The 19998-nt window shown below is 42.7% G+C and overlaps 2 protein-coding genes across 4 annotated transcripts in view; one reads left to right on the top strand and one right to left on the bottom strand.

The window, feature by feature from the left end:
- Window positions 1-51: 51 nt before the first annotated feature.
- Window positions 52-15264, bottom strand: Unc50 (unc-50 inner nuclear membrane RNA binding protein). 3 transcript variants are annotated; one of them, XM_029569775.1, is made up of 6 exons: window positions 14947-15264; window positions 13839-14122; window positions 12741-12861; window positions 8511-8650; window positions 8329-8430; window positions 52-242 (listed from the first exon to the last, which is right to left on the bottom strand). In XM_029569775.1, the coding sequence occupies exons 2-6, from the start codon at window positions 14116-14118 to the stop codon at window positions 232-234; spliced, it is 654 nt and encodes a 217-aa protein (XP_029425635.1). In that variant the 5' UTR covers window positions 14119-14122; window positions 14947-15264; the 3' UTR covers window positions 52-231. The 3 variants fall into 3 exon arrangements, with proteins under 3 accessions (XP_029425635.1, XP_029425634.1, XP_008844068.1); XM_029569774.1 differs by lacking the exon at window positions 52-242 and adding an exon at window positions 6699-7031 and having other exon boundaries at window positions 13839-14118; XM_008845846.3 differs by lacking the exon at window positions 52-242 and adding an exon at window positions 6699-7031 and having other exon boundaries at window positions 14947-15263.
- Window positions 15265-15419: 155 nt separating this feature from the next.
- Window positions 15420-19998, top strand: part of LOC103744155 (cytochrome c oxidase assembly factor 5) — a 7977-nt gene continuing 3398 nt past the window's right edge. Inside the window, exon 1 of the mRNA XM_008845845.3 lies at window positions 15420-15605. Coding sequence (XP_008844067.1) covers window positions 15507-15605 — 99 coding nt within the window. The 5' untranslated portion in view covers window positions 15420-15506. The remainder of the gene's footprint in view (window positions 15606-19998) is intronic.

The raw sequence follows: 19998 nt of genomic DNA, 5'->3' as shown, positions 1-19998 counted from the left end.
ATAAAATGTTATGGAGTTAATTTATTAGAAACACTTAAGAAGTACATATTTTTGTGCAGTAAACTTTTGAACCGATACTTTTTTTGAAGAACCAGTTACCTTGCTTTTTTTAAGTTCTTTCTATAATTTCCTTTGGAGATGCAGACATTATAGAATCAATGCCATTTTTCAAACGCACTGCCATTCCATATCGGTTCTAGATGGGTTTCTTAACTTGAAGTACTTTTATAATCACAGCAATTCTAAACAAAATATTTTGAAAGGCATTTGTCATTCCTTGAAGCCAAGATTTTAAAAGACCAATGTCCTCTAGGGGGTTCTTTTACTGTACTGTGTATGGTGTGTAGTCACAGAAAATCAGTGTGATGAGCTTCAGTGTCCAGGGTGTGAGGCCCTCAAGCTGAGTCTCTACACACTGTGTGCATCATGTCTCTTCCGGTGTGGGAGATGAAACTCCTTTCCTTTTTAATCTGTCTTTATTCATGAGTTAGATGCACTGTCTCTTTTCTTAATGATCATTTTACAGCTGTGCTCATTTCTGGCGTTTTGACAATGTTTTCTAGGTAATGCTGTTGTATGAGTCATAATGGGTATAATTTTAAAGAAAAACAAAACTGTAATATTGGGGTTTGGTAACAGGTAACTGTAGCAGATGTACATTTTGCTAGAATGATTTCTTCTATTTATTACGTATCATGAACTTGTAAGTAAATGCTGTATCCATAGAGTGTTTATATATCCTGAATTTGCAATTCCAAATACTGCTGTGAGTATTCACAAAGAATATTATCAGCTTCAGCAGTAGTCTTTACAAAAGTACTTTAAACAATCAGGTCTGTTCAACAGCAGTTCGTCTTCTCTGACAATCCAGGGGCTGCAGATGTGGAGGCCCAGCTGGGGGAGGTTCTAGCTGGTGGCCTCCAGCCTGGAGGAGCTTTACTGGTTGCCCAGTGGAATGGGACAGAGAGCACTAAACAGCATTTTCTGTGCAGTGTTACAACAGGGAAAGGGTAAGGAAGCACTGGTGGATGTAGGGCACTGGTGTCAAAGTTCAGCTGAAATTTTTATTGGGGTTTCTTAAGATTATCCTCTCATTTACTATTTTCTTCTCTAATTTCCTCAGCCCATTGCCCACAAGCAAATTCCTTTGGAAGAGGAAGCCCCCCACCTTTTTTTAAAATAGAGCTTTGGCGCTGTCTTCACACACTAAATTACTGCTCAAGCAATGGGGTAACAGAAGGCAACTCCAGAGGGTTTAGGTCTCTGGTTCCTTGGGAGCCATCTGTGACTTTAGGAAGGCCACACTTTGAATAGAAGGCACTGCTGCACCTGCTGCCATGTTATGGCTTCTTTCATGGCCCATGCATGGACCTTCTTGCACATTCTTCCCCCCAAGCTTTAGTCTTGTCTCTTGCTCCTAGGAATCCTTCTAGCCCAGGCCCCACTGGCATCTGGGTGTGTTGATTCACAGCCCAGTTTCCCACTTTTCCCTCTCTCAGCTGTCTGCTTGCCATCCCTGTCATGCAGACACATACTATGTCTAGTTTTGTTTGTGGCATGTATCGTCTCTCACACACCTAGAGTCCCGAGGCCGGCTCTACTTCTGTCTTCCACCACAGCAGGTGCTCATCTGACCTCAGTGTTAGTTGCTCCCTTCTTTGTGCCTCATCCAGTGCTAGACAATCAGATGCACCCATGCTTTCCCCAAACAAGTTGTAGTGAGCCCTGGAGGGTGGTGCGAGGGTGAAGGTTGGAGATGCAGCTAGAGTGCCCAGAACTTGAAGTCCACACTGTTCCTTGAGAGGCCACCAAACCAGTTTTACCCAGATAGTGAATAGGAAAAGTGTCAAATGGTAAGACTAATTATATTTTAAAAATACGGCAAGTTGGCATCTGGTGGGCATCTAAGATAAGCTAGGTTCTTGAGCAATGCTGGCTCTACAGCAACCACAAAGCCTAAGGAGGCTGTTGAAATAAAGGGAAAAGTTTAGTTCTGCATGCACTAGCAGCCTTGGACACCAGAAATAGAGAACATTTCCTTCACTGTGGACGGTACTGTCATCCAGTACTGTGTCAACAGAGCAAAATGTGAACATTTTAGAAAGAAGTAATCCATTCTGCTGAATGACTGAAAGCAGAACCATGATTACATTATAATGCAGATGAAGATGAGTATTTGGGGTGAGAAGAGCAAGTTGTAGACCTAATTCCAGGCCTGCGAGAGCCAGAATTACCTGGCTCTGTCAGTATCATGTACTTTCCTCAGCATGCATTGCACCATATCCTATAGACAAAGGTGTTGACTGAAAAGCTCCAAAAAAATGTTAATGCAAGTGGATGATCTAGTGTGTAGGCTAGACACATGTTTGTATGCATCCCTTAGAGGTGTATTTGAACAACGGTATTTATTGTACAGCTTTTGGAATCATTGGTATCAGGTAAAAGATTAGCAGGTGCACTGATTTCAAAAGCCATTGGGAAAGTTGTAGACTAGGCTTCTTTTTAATCTTTCATAATGATGGAAAATAAAGTTATCTCCCAACAGTGCTTTCCCTCAAAGAAGTTTATGTGGAAAAAAGCCTGTTCAGAGAGATCGTTCCAGTTAACAGCAGTGTGTACTTGTGGTATGATCTTCCTATGACCTTGTATAATGCCCCCCCAACATTGTGGATGGAACTGTGACAATGATACATGATTATGTTATGTTATACAGCCAAAGGGAGATTATCTGGGGTTGACTAATCCAATTTTGTGAGCCATTTAAAAGCAATTTCCTCAGGCTGGTAGAACTCTGAAACCAGGAAGAGGACTCCAAACACCATTGCTGGCTTAAATGGAAGGGGCTGCTTAAGAAGAGCTGCAGGTGGCCTTAAGGATCGGAGGCTTTGGTCACCAGCCAAGTAAACTGGAACTGCAGCCTTTCTGCCATGGGACCAGAGTTCCTATGCTCATCCACCAGGTTGGAAATGGACAGTCTCCAGATGAGAGGCCAGCCTGGCAGACAAGTTCATTGCAGCTTTGTAAATGAGACCCTGCCCAGACAGCTCGGTTAAGCATGTCCAGACTTCTGACATACAGAACAGTGAGATAATAAGTGGCTAGATTTGCGGTGATTTATAATGAAACAACAGGAAAAGAACTTCAGAGTTCTGAGACATCTTCAGATCTTATTGCCTATAGTAGTTTAGTTTCTTCTTTCTCTTGTTTCTATTTTTTCTTCTTTTTAGACAGGGTTTTATATTCCAGGCTGGCCTTGAACTTGTGGCCTTCGTCCTTCAGCCTCCCAAGTGCTGGTGTGTGCCACCATGCCTGACTTGTTGAGTTCTGTTTTGTTTTGTTATTTTGAGACAGCATCTCACTATGTAGCCCCAGTTGGTCTGGAACTCGCTGTATAGACCATCCAGGTTGGCCTCGATCTCTCAGTGACTCATCCTGCCTCAGCTCTGAAGAGCTGGGATTAAAGGTATTTGTGGTCACACTTGGCTTGCTGGATGTTTCTTGATAAACACAAGGATAAAGTCTTTACTAGCAAGTCATTTTCCTGGGTCTCATCTAGGATGCTCTGTGTCAGAGATCCCAAAGTTTCTGCTGGAAGTTTACTGGCAAAAAGTTTTATTACTTTAGTAATGTTCTGTAAAGCAATTGCTAAAATGAGATTATAGGAATAGGAATATAAATAATCTTTTTTCTCCAAGATGAGGCTAAATTATACTGAATTAGATGGACTGCCTTGGGCCTGCCAGAAGTATTTGAAAGAATGATGAACAATGGCATTTTCAATCAGATGTTAAGAAAACAAGTTTCTGCCTTTATGTACTCACAGGCCTGTCCAACCTTCTGACAGCTCAACGTTAACATTATCATCTGCAAAATTCATGCTTGAGAAACACAATCCAGTTACCAAAAAGAAAAAAAAAAGGAAAATAATTTAATTTTAAAAATGTTTTCAGTGTGGGAATGAACAAAGGCAGAATGAATGTTTAAAGAAAACTGAGGGGAAATTTTATTTGCCTGATGTTTTAATTGCTGTTCTGACAAACAGCATTTAAATGCCGGGCGTGGTGGTGCACACCTTTAATCCCAGCACTCGGGAGGCAGAGGCAGGTGGATCTCCATGAGTTCAAGGCCAGCCTGGTCTACGTAGCGAGTTCTAGGACAGCTGGGGCTACAGGGAGGCCCTGTCTCAAAAAAGACCAAAAAAAAAGTTTTACATAAGCTTACAATTTTGTGTTGTGCTGTTCATTGCTATCCTGGGTCACAGGTTAGACAGGCCTGATAGATTACTCTATGACAGATTTAATGTTAATCAATTAAATTCTTATCAAAACATTCAGTAGCGAACACAGCTCAAACCCAATATGTCAACCAGATTTTTATAGTTAGAATGTTTTCCAAAATACCTCTGCTTCCAAGGCTTTAACTGCTAATGCACCTCATTTTTATTTTGGTTTATTCATTTACCTTTGTGGTTTTTTAAAAAAACCATCCTGCCATAGCCTTGGAATAAGACAAACAGAACTAAAGGAAAGGAACTTAGAGGTTTAACACTGTCAGATCACAACCTTGTGTCAGTCATCTTTGTGTTGTAAGACATCAACCCAGTTCAGCCCTTTAGGGAAAAGGGATTTCCAAGCTATGCAGCATTTGTAGCTTGTAAAATTTAAACAGATAGTTGTGAAAATTTATTAGTCTTAACAGATGTGCTATGATAACTAGTATGCTTTATTTAATGCATGTAAGCATACAATGCTAAAAAGATTACAGCAGTGTTATAAAAAGCAAGCAAACCAAGGACTTTGTTACCTGTGCCCTACACCATCACTAGCTAAATGAGTTCCTTTCCTGATGCACCCCCTTCTGGTCTGTGCACTGTGATGGAGCTAGCAGGTGAGAAGTTGGCTGTCCAGCAATGTGGTGAATACAACACTGTCCCCATCAGTGACCTGAGTGAAGGAAACATTTGCTCCAAGTGCCACTTCAGCTGCTAACACAGGTGCTGACAGTGTGCTAAAGGCAAGTGTTGTTTGTATTTGTCAGGAAAAGCTGAATACTCTAGGACATCACAGAGGCGGTTTGTCCCCTGCTCCTAGTTGTTGCCCTGGAATCAAAGGTTCTTTAGCTTGATCAGCATTCCATTCTTTCTCTGAAATGCTCAGTGTTTCCTCTAACTTGGTGACAGCACCTTCTGAAGATGTACTCCCTGAGCCTTAAGAGTGGCTGCTGTGGATAGTCCTGTAGATGCACTGCCAGCAGACTGGATGTGCTCCATCTCAGTGTGGACAGAATGTTTTCTTCTAAGAAAGGCAAGTCTGGTAAGCTGCTCAATTATGTATCTCTTCTAGAGTGAAAAACCCGTGTCTCAGAGCACTTCCTTTGGAAAGGTGCTCTGTGCCTTTGGGGATATTTCTGGGAGCATCCTTCTGCAAGCTGCCTGAAGAATCTTCTTTGCTAGGTTGTACCCCGATTTTTTTTTCTTAAATGTATAGTACATATTTTCCTTACAATGTCTTCATGGGTTGAACAGTTAATCTCTGCAGTAATATTTTAGGTACCTGATGGATTTTTAAAGGAAGATTATTTATTTTTGTTTGCTGCTATAATTGAAACCCTAATAACTGGTCCTGTTGACTGTGCCTTTCATCACTGTTTCTCTGTGCTACAATCGTCCATGTGTATTTGAAATAAAGAAGTTTGAAAAGCCATGTTGAATCAAGATTCCTTCTAATAAAACTGGGTGAAACTGAATGAGTGCACAGTATTTACTTTGCTTAGCTTATTACAATGGCCTTTACTTGATCCATTTTTCAGTTAGAAAGTTAATGAATAATTCTGTTAAGACAGTGGTTATCAATATTTATGTAGCTCACTTTATACACACGCACTTCTCAAATCAGAGTAGCCTGCTGGGGCTGTGCTTTGCATGTTAATGACATCAGGGCCTCATGGACAGGGGCTCCTGTGTGAGCCACATAGAAACCTAAACATGCTTCTGAAGGGGTGTCTGTGGCTTGTGATAACAGAGATCATTAAAAATGATATAGACCAGGGCAGCACTTTGGACAGGGGCACAGACATGTACATAGCTCTCTGTAAGTCAGCTTAACTTTTCTTTAAAAACATGAACCCTCTTTTCTAAAACACTTTGGGCTACCCCAACATTATGGGCTTTCTTATACTTTCTTTGAAATTCCCCACCATGTGGCTGCTAGTCTGCCACATCCACCTCCATGTCAGCTCTAAACTGGCTTGGCTTTATGGCTCTACCCCCTATTCTCCTCCTAAGGGCAGCCTTAAGGATTATTTTCTTTAAATTCCAGTAAAACTGTCTTAAAAGCTTAAAGAAAAAAAAAACACAAAACAAAACAAAAAAAAACGGCTCAGCAGTTAAAAGCACTGGCTGCTCTTACAGAGAGGACCTTGGGTCAGTTCTCAGCACCCATATGGCAGCTGTCTGCAACTCCAGTTCCAGGGGATCTGACTCCCTCTTCTGGCCTCTGTGGACATTGCACACACATGTATGCAGGTAAAACACTCATACACAAGAATTTTGAATTTTTATAAACTATACAACCTACCAGCAACAGGGAGGGAACCTTCCCACATTCTCCATATTAAAAATAGTTTTATATTTCCCTGGGCCCTTTGTATTTTTATATATAGCTTTGTATGCGAATAATGCCAACAAATAAAACTCATGCTTTAGTTTAAAAATATTTATTATAGAAATGTACATTTAATTTTAAGGAATGTGCTAGATAATAATGTTAATATCACCTCAAATTTGTAAACTTTACATCTTTAGGATATCTATAAAGATACTTCATTTACAAACTTTACAAGAAACTGTCCTTCCCTAACCCTGACAGTTAAGCTAGAACACTGTTGCTTTTCTCTTCATTTCACTCTGTACTTGTAGAAGGAACACAGAGCGTGGGTGAAGTTCCATCCCAGCGCTAGCGAGAGCGCATACAGCAGAATGAGGGGTGCAAACGGATAGAGAAGAATTACTGTGTTTTTCAAAAATGGCAATGCTGGAAAAAAATCCAAATGCACTTTAAAAATAAGGAATATGAACATGTACACATTCCAAAGGAGCACATATTTTGTACCTGTAATGCAACACTGTGGTAGAACTATAATCTCTCTCATTTAGGGGACTGCTTCAGTGGAGGAACAAATGCCACAGCTCCTAAGTCAGTGAACTCCAGAGGCCTTGTCTATCTTATCTTACTTTCCACCTTAGCACACAACGTGAAGGACTTCATTATGGGATTTTCATTCATACAGAGACTGATGACATTATAAGGAAAACCAACTTTTACCCATTTGAGCTTTTCCAGTGCAAATATCACCATGCTCCAATGAGAAGCTGTGATCTCAACTAGAATCCCAAGCTTTGGAAAAGAGCTAAGGCTCTGAAACATAAATACTATGTTTCTTGCTTACTGCTTAGTGAGACTCTGCCCATGTATTCTGACCTAAACAGTTTTCATACAGGCAATTCCTAAACAGACTGCTAACCTCAAACAGTTCTGCAGGCAGGGGAGCCTTCAAAAGTCTACTTGTTGAACCCACAGTGCTGCAGTGTGACATGGACCACAACTTAAAACCCTCAAAGATAAGTGAAAATTCACTAGAGACATGATTAAAGAAGCCACGAACCTCTCTCCTGAACTAGAAATATCTCTCCAAACAAGGCAGTTGGAAGAAGAGGATTTTAGTAAGATTTTTGAGGTTTTTTTGGTGGTGGTGGGAAACGAACACAGATCTTGCACACGATAGACAGGTTCTCTACTGAGCCAAACCTGAACCACATCCCCAGTCTGAGATCATTTCTCAACATAAATGACGAATATCCTGGGGTCAGTAAACACAGAGCTTGATCTAGGATCATCTACAGAACCACTGTGATCACAAAAACTGAAATAAGGAAAAGGTATGCTGCAAAAGGTTTTAAACAACTTCAGTCCATCCCCTTTCTCACTCTATCCTACAGTTAGTAAGTTGGAACCTAATACAAGAGAGAGAAGAGAGAGTCAAGGAATCCGTCTGTAACTTGGAAATGATTTAACATGGCTCCTTGAAATGACAAATATACACCAGCTATGCAACTTTCTAGTTGTACGACAATAAATTAATCTGTGCCTAAATCTCATTTGAAAAATGGGAAATAGGCACACTTGTATGATTATGAAGATTATATGGGGTAATCCTTTTAAATAAATACCCAATACACTGTCAGTACTCTGTAGGGTTACACTATAAGTCTACTGTTAGATCTTTCCCCCCGCCCTGCTTTCAATGAACCAAAACGTTAATATTACTTACCACTGTATCCCAGGAAGGTTACATAGATATAATAGCCAACTGCAATCAACCATAAGGTATTTCCAACTAAGTATCCAATAAATGTGTCTGTGAGGATAACATCTGTTAGAAGAAATAGGAGTGAGTGCATGGAAGCAAGCAACGAGGCCTCTGGTAGCATTTGAGAAACAAGCAAAACTTACGGTTGATGAAAAAGAGCTGGATAAAATGCAAAATGACTAGGAGTGGATAAAATGCATTCAGGTGCACGTCAAAGGCATAGCCCCACTCCACATCATAGTCTCTGCTCTGGCGTTTCACTAAATACTTGTTTGAGATGAACCTGAAGAGCAAAATGAAAATTTATGTACAAAATAATAAAATAAGTTCTGTCAGTGCTGACTACCTTTCTAAATGTCACCAGTTACCTAAGATCTAGAGATAGAGCAATGAATGAAACAGACAAATGTCTCTACCTTCCATCTGGTGGGAGAGACTGACAATGGTACTATGAAAAATGGCAGAGACTACAAACCTGAGGTTCAGTTTAAAATCTGACGGACATGGAGTAACACTTGGGTAAAGTCCCAGGGGCAGTGATGGGGCCTGGCCCATCTGAGGAGTGGGTAAGATCCAGTGATGTAAGCAGAGAGAGGAAACGGAGCTGGTCTTCTGGTGCCTGTGACTACATTATGACATCTTTTTCTCTGGTGAAGCGAAGCCACTGTGAAGTTTTAAGATGTGTCTGATCGAAATGTTCTGACAGGGTCTCCCTGGTAGGCAACCCAAGAACAGACTCCAAGGACAAGAGACTCCTAAATGGAAGGTGAGGAGATGACAGGACCATGTCACTAGTCAGGTAGCAGTGGAGGTGATGAGGTATACAACACTCTAGTTGAAGTTAGAGCCAAGGATTTTCCCTGAACAAATGGAAGGCAGACTGCCATTAATGAAGATGGGATTGGTGCCCCAAGGGTAGTTCCAAGGATGAAAAGAGTGTAGGACTTTGAATTTGGGTCAGCTATGTCATATGTGCTTACTGACATGGAGTAAGCTGTAGATAAAGCTTGCAGTTTATAGGAGAGGTCCAACCTGGACAGATAAACTCATCAGTGTATAGATGATATTTAAAGCCATGGACCCAGATGACATGACCAAAAGCAAACAAATCCCTCAGTAAACAATCAATGCCAAGACTTGTGCCAATTTCCTTTACCGTTAAAAGAATAGGGAAAGGAGGAAACACTACAAAGGGATGAGTTAGGTATATCCAGACATAAGAACAATTACTCAAACTTATGTCAATGTTCTACAATTTGACCCACGAATTCAGTTAAATGATGAATGAATGAAAAAGTATAATATCCAGATAAGAGAAAGTAGATCCTCAATGAAAAAACAAGTATCATTTGTACTCTAAACACCTGTGGAAATTCAACAAACCATTTTTGGGAAGTCGGTTCTCTTCTTCCACCAGGTAGACTCTGGGGATTAAACTTGGGTCATCAGGCTCAGAAGCAAGCAGCACCTTTCCCTGCTGAGCCATCTTGCCAGCCTATGTCATTGTATTTTAATTCAAGGATATAATTAATAAAATCCTCTTGCTACATAAAGAGATACAGAAAAGAGGGCCAAGTACTGTGGCACATGCTTCTAATTCCAGTACTTGGAAGGCTGAGGCAGGAGATTGTGAGTTTAAAGCCAGCTTTGGCTACACAGAATGATACAGGCTAGTCTGGACTGCAGTGAAAAACCCTGCCTTCAACATGAATAACATACAAAAAAATCTGTAACATAAATAAACACAGAAGAGTAAAATAAACAGTCCTACACTTAGTTATCAAAAAGTCAACATAAAGAGTGTTTCACTGGGACAAACTGGGACTACCAAAACATTGCCTGTTTTAGCCAAGAACATGTGCCACTAATATTTTACAGAATAAGTGAAATAAGCCAGGTACCGAAAGACAAATCCACACGTGAATGATAAAGAAATGATGTCACAGTAGCAGAAAGTGAGTAATGGTCACTAGAAGCTAAGTGGGAATGGTGGAGACTGGACTGCGGGTATCAGAGCAGAGTCGGGAGCAGCGTCAATGTGCACAGCACAGAAGGAAGGGCACTACACATTCTACAAAGAACGAGAAGTTCAAAGGTTCCCAATACCAAAAAAACTAAAAGTTTAAGATGGAAATGCTAATTACCTTCAACACTGTGTATATAATATAATAACCTTATAATTACATTATATACACAAATCATCAGGGAACTCCCTGAATTGTAAAATTTTAAAGTTTTATGTAGCACACAGCTCACTCCCCAGAGGTCCCTTTGTGTTATCACTTCCCTGCTGCTCCAGTCCCTCGGCTTCTTCCCTAAATGGGATGTACAACACTTCCTAGAGATCTCAAAGGCAACTGGCTTCTCCCTTCCCTTCTAGGATGCCCAAATCTTGAGACAGACTGGTTGGCTCCAGGTTTTGCTCCAGGTTTCAAGTCTACCACCTCAGGGTTCACAGGCCTTCCTTTCTAGTAAACATTCCACCAGCTCCCTGAACTCAGCATGACCAACAAAGAATGCTTCACCAGCACCTGCCTGCCACCAAGTCTCCTAAGAACCAAACTTCCAGGCCACTTATTTGCAATCCTTCACATCCTGTTATTACGGGAGGCTCTCGAATCCTCCTCTCCTCCTAGTACCACCAAACTATTGTGGGCATCCCCTTCCCTCAGGTGAGCCCCTGCAACTGCACCCAATTTTCTTACTTCTATATGCCTTCACTTCCATGGAAGACCTTTCCTACAGTATGAGTGGAACACGATGTTCTTATTTCTAAGTCTCCAATGCCCTTTTCTTCTACTCTCCAACCCACACTTGCAGATGGAGGTGAAGTTCCTATTTTTCTGAATTTCATGAAGGCTATTTCCTAGTCTTATTTTGTCCTAGCTATTTGCTGTCATCTGCTCTCAGACCTAGCATGCTGCTGCATACACTGATGCCTCGGCACTTACAAATCCTGACACCAGGAATCAGTGCTCTCACACTTCCCCAAAACATGGACTCATGCGGGTTCCCTCAGCACCTCTGGGATGGTCATAATTACTTGTAATCGTTTCTACTTCCAGCTGCTCACAATGTTCACGATACACGTGTTCTCACAAATAGCATACTGAGTCTTTTTGTAGTTAACTAAACTATGATACAAGACACATACTAAAAGTGCTCACTTCCAGGAAGCCTTGTTTTTTATGGTCAACCAGAAACACTGCATTCATGGCAAAAAGCTTGCTAAAAACTGTACTTTGAACGCTTTGTATATTTTTTCCCCATGAGTTACTTGATAATGAGTATTTGATTTACATTATCAGTATTAATCTTGGGCCAGATTTTAGAAATTTAGATTAAGGGTACATAATGGCATTTATTAACTACCTAGTACACACAAAACCTGTACTTTATTAGTCAGAAGTTACAAAGGAAAATAAGAGGTTTGTATCACCAGAGGTCATAGTTTGGAATTTTTTTTTTAGAATATTAATGCTACCATATATTGAACACTTAACTGCTGTTGTCAAGCACCTATCACCACTATCTCATAAAACATCTGACAAAACAACTCCATTTTATAAGAGACTAAGTTACATAAGTGATTGCTGCTATTTAAACCTACATCTGAGATTAAAATGATTCATCAGGCTTTCTGATATACAATGGCCATCTTGCCTCATCTTGCCACTTGCCACATGCACCAATATCTGTCCTCCAGGACACTGTGGGCATCTAGATGTCAGGGACCCAGCCAGCCAAAAATAGGAGCATTTTGTGAGAGAAGCAATGCAACAAACACCAGATTTATACTCAGTAACTACTTTTGGTAAAATCAGACTAAGAGCCTTTTCAAGAAAACTTTTGTGTTTTATTTTCAGCAGGAAAGGTGCCAGATTGACCCAAGGGAGACCCTGTCAAAAAAAAAAAAAAAAAAAAAAAAAAAAAAAAAAAATCCTTTTTTCAAACACACTTAATGTCAAAGACTCAAAGTTAGATTCCATGAAAGTCCTCTATAAATAAGGCCCTCTAAATTTAAATGGATGTAAGCACTGCAGAACATGTATGCATTTAGAAGTGGTCTCCACTGACATGCAGCAAACAGTGCTAATCAGATATAAGCAGAGTTGGCTAAATATGCAATGTTTTGCAAAATCAGGAATGTTTTAACATGATATAATCATTGTATGATTTGCTATACTGACAATACTGAGCATCCATTAGAGTATTTTCTGCTATAGTACAGGAGGACAAGTTATAGCAACCTTGGCAGTCAATCTGACCACTTCACTTAATACATCTTCGTTTCAATTTCCACTGGCTTTTGTACCTCTGAAGCAAGCAAACAGGCACATAGTATATGAAAAAAACCAAGTTATGGTACTTACCACATTAAAGTTGATATCAAGAGGCCAACACCAACACAATCTATGAATACGACCCACAGGAGCAGCTTTATTGTCTCAAAAAATCCCATGTCCAGCACAAAGCCAAATCCTATAGTGGACACTGAAATAAGATTTAAAGGAGTCACTGCTAGCTTGTAGGGGTACAGGACACAGTCCCTGACATCTAGATACCCTCAGTGTACTGGAGGACCAACACTGAAACAAAACCCAAAAGATGTATTAAATGCAACTGATGTAGAACTGTGTATCATGTTCGAATGCAGGCAAACGAGGACCCCGCCACACCAGTTTACCATGACTTGTGAAACATTCAGAACAGCATTTTGAGAGGACACAACATGTTTCAAGTCCACTTAAAGGTGAAAACACCTATGTACTTCAGTACCCTATGGATGACTGGGAATCTTTCATTACATATTGGAGAACTTAAAAAAATAGTTTCCAAGTTCAAATAAGTATTTTTAAAACTGTGACGCTGGGGGTGGGGGGAATAGTTTTGTGATAGAGCACTTGCCTAGTGGTTTCTAACCCTAGTACTACAAAAACACAAAACAAAAAAAAACCTCAGTCTCAGAGACTGGCCTATGAAATGTAATTTCAAATCCGGACATTCCTTTTCATAGCATTTGAGTACTGATTTACAGTAGTTAAGGAAAAAAAAAAAAAAATGGGGAGGGGAGTAAATAGGTGTGATGCTGAGTTAAAAGGATCTTGAATTCAAGGTCAGCCCAGCCTGTCTCAAAAAGGAAAAAAGTAGCTGCAAATTTATCATGCATATGAAGCCCTGGGGTTCAATCCCTAGCACCACAAAACAACAAAAACCATGGAGTAAACCCTGTTCCCTGTTTTTCAAGGTTCCAGTTTAACAGTTTACTCTGGTATCTGTGCTCAGCCCTTAGAACTACGAAGAAACTTAACTTTCTTTCCTGTCAGATTTTAAGATTTCAGAAAAAAAAGAGCCTCAAATATCCCCAAATTTTGGCCCAAAGTACATCATCACAAAAGAGACTCCAATGATGTTTAATTTCAAATACCCAATTTGTTCTTCAATTACAGTGCTGGTAAACTGACACTCACCACAGAGCCAAATACTTAACAGGACCAAGAAAGCTGGGTCATCTCTGGCCCACTGATCCTTTGTCTGCTTCCGGTAATGAAAGTTTCTATAAACCCTCTGTGGGGAAGTGAACAGGTAGAGCATCTGCCACGCAGCAAACTCAAAGTCCATCTGCCGAAAACGAAAAAGCCTTCGGAGGTATTTGTAGCGTTTCGCTCCAGCTGTATGTCTTGCTGCATCCCGGGAGTTCAAGACTCCATTCCCCAGCATCGAAGAACTCACTGAAGTACTTGGTAACATCTTCCTAGATGGAATAAAAACATTTCTTACATGTAACCTGAAGAAAGCTACTAACACCCCTCTTCAGAGTTATTACGCCTTCTGCTGCACCTTTCAAAAGGGTTAGGGGACAGAAGCAGTGGACTTGGTTCTAGGGCTTAAGGGACTGGAGAACTGTTGATTGCAGTTCCATGAAGGACTGTACCGCGGACAGTACCCTTCTGTGTCGCTTAAAGACTTATCCAGAGTCCATGGTTTCCCACATTTCACCTCACTCAAGCCTCAGGCAGCCCTACCAGGTAGCTACTGCCAACGGAAGGCGAGGAGAGAGGCACAGGGAAGTGAAATGACCTCACGAACATGGAACCAAGACTGGAATTCAAGCTCAAAAATTCCGTATTCTTAACGGATCACGCTTTAACTGAAAAAAAAAAAAAGGGGGTGGGAGATGGTATTTGAAAGCAAGGTAGTGAAAAGGTTAAATACACAGGCTCATTCACTCAGGTCTATCAGCGATGACCAGCAAGCTCCTGGTTCGATAGGAAAACAAATTCTATCCCCGCCCACTGTTTACTCCCACAATCGTTAAGCAGAACGACAGCATCGAGAGTCCAGTCCAACCAGTCGGAAGCCAAGTGTGCGCAGGTTACCGCTCCACTCTTCGGGCAGCCTCCCTCCAGCTCGCAGGACACCACGGCGCCCCGCCCAACCAGCAGCTCTCCATTACCCAGGGGCTGCAGACCCCTGCCAAATTTAAAGACTAAGAATTCAGAATGCCCAGCTACATTTGAATTACGAACAAGCAACGAAAGCTTTCTGGATGTGTGTGCCCCGTGCAAAATTCCAGACCTGTTAGACTAAAAAGCTGTTCCCGTTCCTGCGATCCCAATGTAAACAGGTGTCCTTGTTTGTACTCGGCAGCTACACCGCGGGCCTCGGCTCGAGCAGCCAGCCGCTGGGGCGCCCGCGGCCAGATGAAACGGCCCTCAGCACTAGTGCGAGCACGCGTGGGCCGAGCAGCCCTTCCCTGAAGCCCGGTGCTGCTTCGCCCGGGCCGGGCCACGCCGCTGCCTCCGTTCCACAGCCGAGCCCAGCAGCCGCCGGGGCGACTTCCCTTCCCGCTACGTAGCCGGCACCCGCGGCGCCCGGTGTTTACGTCACGAGCGCCCACTTCCGCCACCTCTGGGGCGACTTCCCTTCCCGCTATATAGCCGGTATCTGCGGCGCTCACTATTTGCGTCAGGAGTGCCTACTTCCGCCGCACATGCGTCGACCCCCAGGACTCGCCCTCTGACCTGAAGTCTGTAGGTTTGCCGGAAGTTGTTGCAGGTTTCTTCCGGTTCCCTTGTCAGTGGGCGTGGCTCGCGCTGGGCCCTGCGGTTTAGGAGCTGAGCGCGGTGGACGCGGTCATGCCCCGCTATTACGAGGACAAGCCGGAGGGCGGCGCGTGCGCGGGCGTGAAGGAGGACCTGGGCGCGTGTCTGCTGCAGTCGGCCTGCGTGCTCCAGGTAGCGCCGCCCGATGTCCACGGCTGCGGCCCGGTGACCGGGCTCTGCGAAGGGCTAAGTCCTCGGCCTCGTCTGGGGGCGGGTGTAACTCAGAGCATTAACTCCGGAACTCGGGCAGGTCTCGAGCTATCAGCCTGTTCCTCTGGGGTTTAATGGGTTTAATATGCACACTACCCACCTCAGGTTTTTGTAAACATTAAGCCATCTTGGCTCAAGAAAACTTTCTTGAGTGCTGGCACTCTGCTAAGTTTTGGAGACATAAGGAGAAGAGTAAGTCGGATTACTTGCTTGCTAGGAAATGAAGATGTAAAATGAATTCTGGATCCCACAAACCTGGCACACTGCTTGGAAGTCTCCCTTTTGTCCGTTCAGTTGTGCCTGAATGTACGCCATTGTCTGGTGTTGGCTTGAACATGTTTCTGAGGTGAAATACTGCACGCTTTAGGTGTTAGAGTGAAAATGAGGAAATGTTACATAATCACCAGTTGGTGTCTTTTTCAAACCGTTTTTTTTTTAAACTCTTACTGAAGTCAGGGGTCTTTCAGCATCTCATCAGAATACATTGCGACAGGTTCAAAGTTGACTCTAAACCTGGATTCTGATTTATAATCCAAATAAGTCAAAGTGTATTTTCTAAATAAGCCGTAAGACAGCAATCAGTTATGTGCAGTTATTGCATTGGGGGATGCGATGCAATTTCATAAAGTCGCTCTCATTTGAAAGGCAGTTGTTTCCAAATGGATTTCCACCCTGTATCTGTATTCTACCTAGGTCCAAGTTATGTTTCATTCACTGATTTTAGCAACCAGCCAGACTCAACCTTCAGTGTCTAGTAAATCTTCAGTAGATATACAAAGAGTATCTTGTCCAACTTCTTGGTACATATGAGGAAACAGACACTCCTGTTTTCAAGCTCCCCTCTCCAGGCCTTGTCCAGTTACCTGCTTCATTCACTGGTGTATGTTCAGCCTATTAAGTGGCAGGAATGTCCATATAGAGGTGAATCAGTAGCAGTCACCACCTGCATGAGCTTGGTCTGATGGGAGAGATGACATGCCAGAAACTAAATTCCTGCAATAAGGGCTGTGTAAGCATTTGTCTAATGAATAGATCTATGGTAAAAAAAAAAAAAATTGAACTCAGTTTAGAACAATTTGCTTCAGAATTTGGGAAGGTCTCACAGAAGTGTCACATGAGCTGAGTGTTAAAGGCTGAATAGCAGTTTTAACAAAGAAAGAGGCTGGTTGTTGGGAGAATCTGAAGAAACAGTAAGTATAGAGGCAGGAAGGTAGAAGGGCCCAGGGATGCTAGTGGCCTGTGGGGCCTGGAGTGTGGGAACTGTGACAGGGTTTGAGAGGATGGTTGCAGCTGCCTGTGAAGGCCACTTTGTGTCTGGGGGAGGCACTGGGATTATTCACCATCAAGAAGGCTGTGGAGGCAAGCAGCTGAAGGAAGGAAGTACACAGACCAAGGCTGAAGAAGGGCCTGGAAGTGGAGGACAGTCCTAGTGACAAGGAAAATACCAAGTTGATTTTTTGCAGTCATTGATCTGACAGTGTTCATGGCGTGCCACACTCAAATTGAGGGAACAAATCCTGGTGGATGAGACACCTGTGTAGAAAGTGGGTCTCTGGAAAGCTAGAAAGCAGAGGTTATGACCAGGACACCTGGTAAAGACTGATTCCCATCACTAGGTTGAACAGGATTGTTAATGCTGAATTTGTTCAAAGGAGCCTGATGTTTATAGCCCCCTGAATGGAAATGGGTTTTCCATTTGGGTTAAATTTATCCTGAATGGTGACTGCAGCTAGAGTGTAGAAGGGCAGCAGTGAGGAGTAGTGAAGGCAGGTCTAGCACAAGGTCCTCCCTTCTGGGGTGGGGTCACTGGCAGATACTAGAGCCCACTCTCCACTAGGGACTTGGACACAGAGGGAAACTGCTGAGTTCTGTGCCTGCTCTATATGGCCGCTTCATCTGGGATGGAGATTTTTGGTTCCTTGGCTTCTAAAATATAGAAGTTAATGTGATCTTTTGGCAGACGGTGCCATAGTTTCTCCTTGCCAGTCTTTAACCCATCTCAAATCCACAGCATTGCATTCTGGGAGGAATTTTTTAAAATACTGAGTGTCCTAGGTGCTGCCATGGGAGACAGTCAAGGAATTCTGGGGGCTCAGAGAAACTCAGGGTAAAGTATGAATTCAGACAATAGGAATGTAGGTTGGGCAGGGGGCTGGTGTGGAGAAGCAGGGGAAAGCCGATTCAGAACAATCACTGTGATAGATTTTGTAGGGTTTATAGCTCCTGGGGAGCCAGAAGGGTTGAAAGTGCCAAAAGGAATTCACCCCTGGATTTCCCATGAGTCTCCAACAGCTTCCAGACCTGTTGGCTCCTTCAGAATCACCTGACAGTGGGTGCAGGGCAGCTTAAAAGTGGATTCCACTGCTGCCCTACCCCCTAATTTAAAGTCTTCCAGGTTGGTTGGTTCTTGGGGACAGCCACGTTTAGGAACACTTACTGATACTAACCTCAGAAGGCAAAATAGTTTGGGAGTGTACTAGAAGTAGGTACAGACCTTGAATAATTGACCTAACAAATCAGTGAGTTCTTGCTTTAACTTTTGTTCTTACAAGACTTTGGTGTTTTTGGTTTCCCTTAGTCTTCCAGGGACCCCACTTCACTTTGCGACTCTTAAGTGCTGGATGGGAGACACGGTGTTGCGCTGACCCTTGGGCTTAGTTGCCTTGCTAGCATATCACAGGCTTCCTAACCTTATGGACTAAAGGGGGGCAAAGGTGCCAGGCTCTTCTCTTTAAAGGCCAATGACAAGTTTTACATCTGTTTTCCATGCATTACATTGCCTAGAACTTAGCTGTATGACCAAATCCAGCTGCAGGGGGGCCTGGCAAATCTAGTTTAGCCATGTGCTGTTAGATTAACTTAGCCATGTGTGGTTAAATTAAAAAAAAAAAAAAAAAAGGTAGATACTTAAGGGATACCTGGCAGTCTGCCATGCGGGGTAGAGGAGGATGCATTGGCCTTTGTCTCTTAGATTAAGTGCATTCTAGATGGTTCTTCCCATCAGGTAGTTGTCAGTATAAGTTGAAAGTTTGTGAAATGATTGTGTCTTGGATATGGTTTAGGGAGATAATAGCTTATAAGTTATAACCTTTTATATAGTTCTTTTTTTCTGTCTGAACATAGTTCATGTGGGCAACATGCCCCATCAGGAATATTGCAGAGTTTGGGGGGGTTACATAACAGTACAAGGAAGCTCGCTACTCTGCTCCACTTTTGATAGTCACCAATGTACACAAGTGAAGTCCAAGACCCAGGCAGGCAGATAGAAAGTGACAAAGAACACCACAGAACACCCTGAAGCTTTTTTCACAGTGAAAACTAAGGGAAGTGTGATTGTTACCTGCGAAGTGAAACTTTGGGAGAATAGTGCTAGTGCTGTTGGTGAGTCAAAGTCTGCTTGAGGGGAAGCCCATGACTATGCAGAACAGGTGAAATGTGGGTTATATTTTCCTGAAAGTGGTCCCCCAGCCCAGGTCATTGACATGCATGTGTGTGTAAGCTAGAGGACATCTTCCTCTACCATTCTCCACATTTTTTTTAAGTTTTGTGTGTGAGGTGTGTATGGTGTAGGTGTGCACGTTTGTGTGTATACTTTTGGAGGCCAGACAAAATAGGACATGGGGTATCTTGCTGTCACTCTCTGGCTTATTCCTTTCAGACAGGTCTAAGCCCCAGCAATCTTTCCCTAACCCTTGCCTCCCACCTCCAGAATTCAGGTTCCTGGGGCCTGTGGCCATGTCCAACTTTTATTTTGTTTTGTTTTGTTTTTTTGTGGGTGGTAGGATGAGAATTCAGGCCTTCCTGTTTGCACAGCAGGCACTCATACCCACTGATATCTCTCTAGCCCCTCCACCTAGTATTTGAGATAAGGTGTCTCACTGAAACTGAAGCTCACTGATTGGCTAGACTTGCTGGCCAGATCTGCCTATTTCTACCACACAGATGTGGGATTACAGGCACTTGCCACCATGCTCTGCTTTTTATGTGCACAGCAAGCCCTCCAATCCACTTAGCCATTTCCACAGCCCCTTGTGACATCTATATAGAATGGTCAATACCAACACTAAAATTCTCATTTTAAGGCACCAAATTCATAGTTTTCATATATAGGAAGATTTACAGAAACATATTATTGATGAATTCCATGGAAACTTGTGTTTTAAAAACCTTGCCTCAGGGCTGGGTGTGGTGGCGCACACCTTTAATCCGCAGCACTCCAGAGGCAGAGGCAGGTGGATCTCTATGAGTTCAAGGACAGCCTGGTCTACATAGTGAGTTCCAGGACAGCTGGGGCTACAGGGAGACCCTGTCTCAA

Source organism: Nannospalax galili, unplaced genomic scaffold (genome assembly GCF_000622305.1).
Source record: "Nannospalax galili isolate Female #2095 unplaced genomic scaffold, S.galili_v1.0 scaffold182, whole genome shotgun sequence".
Classification (NCBI taxonomy): domain Eukaryota; kingdom Metazoa; phylum Chordata; class Mammalia; order Rodentia; family Spalacidae; genus Nannospalax; species Nannospalax galili.
The sequence above is the reverse complement of the archived record's forward strand: the minus strand, read 5'-3'. Positions and strand labels throughout refer to the sequence as shown.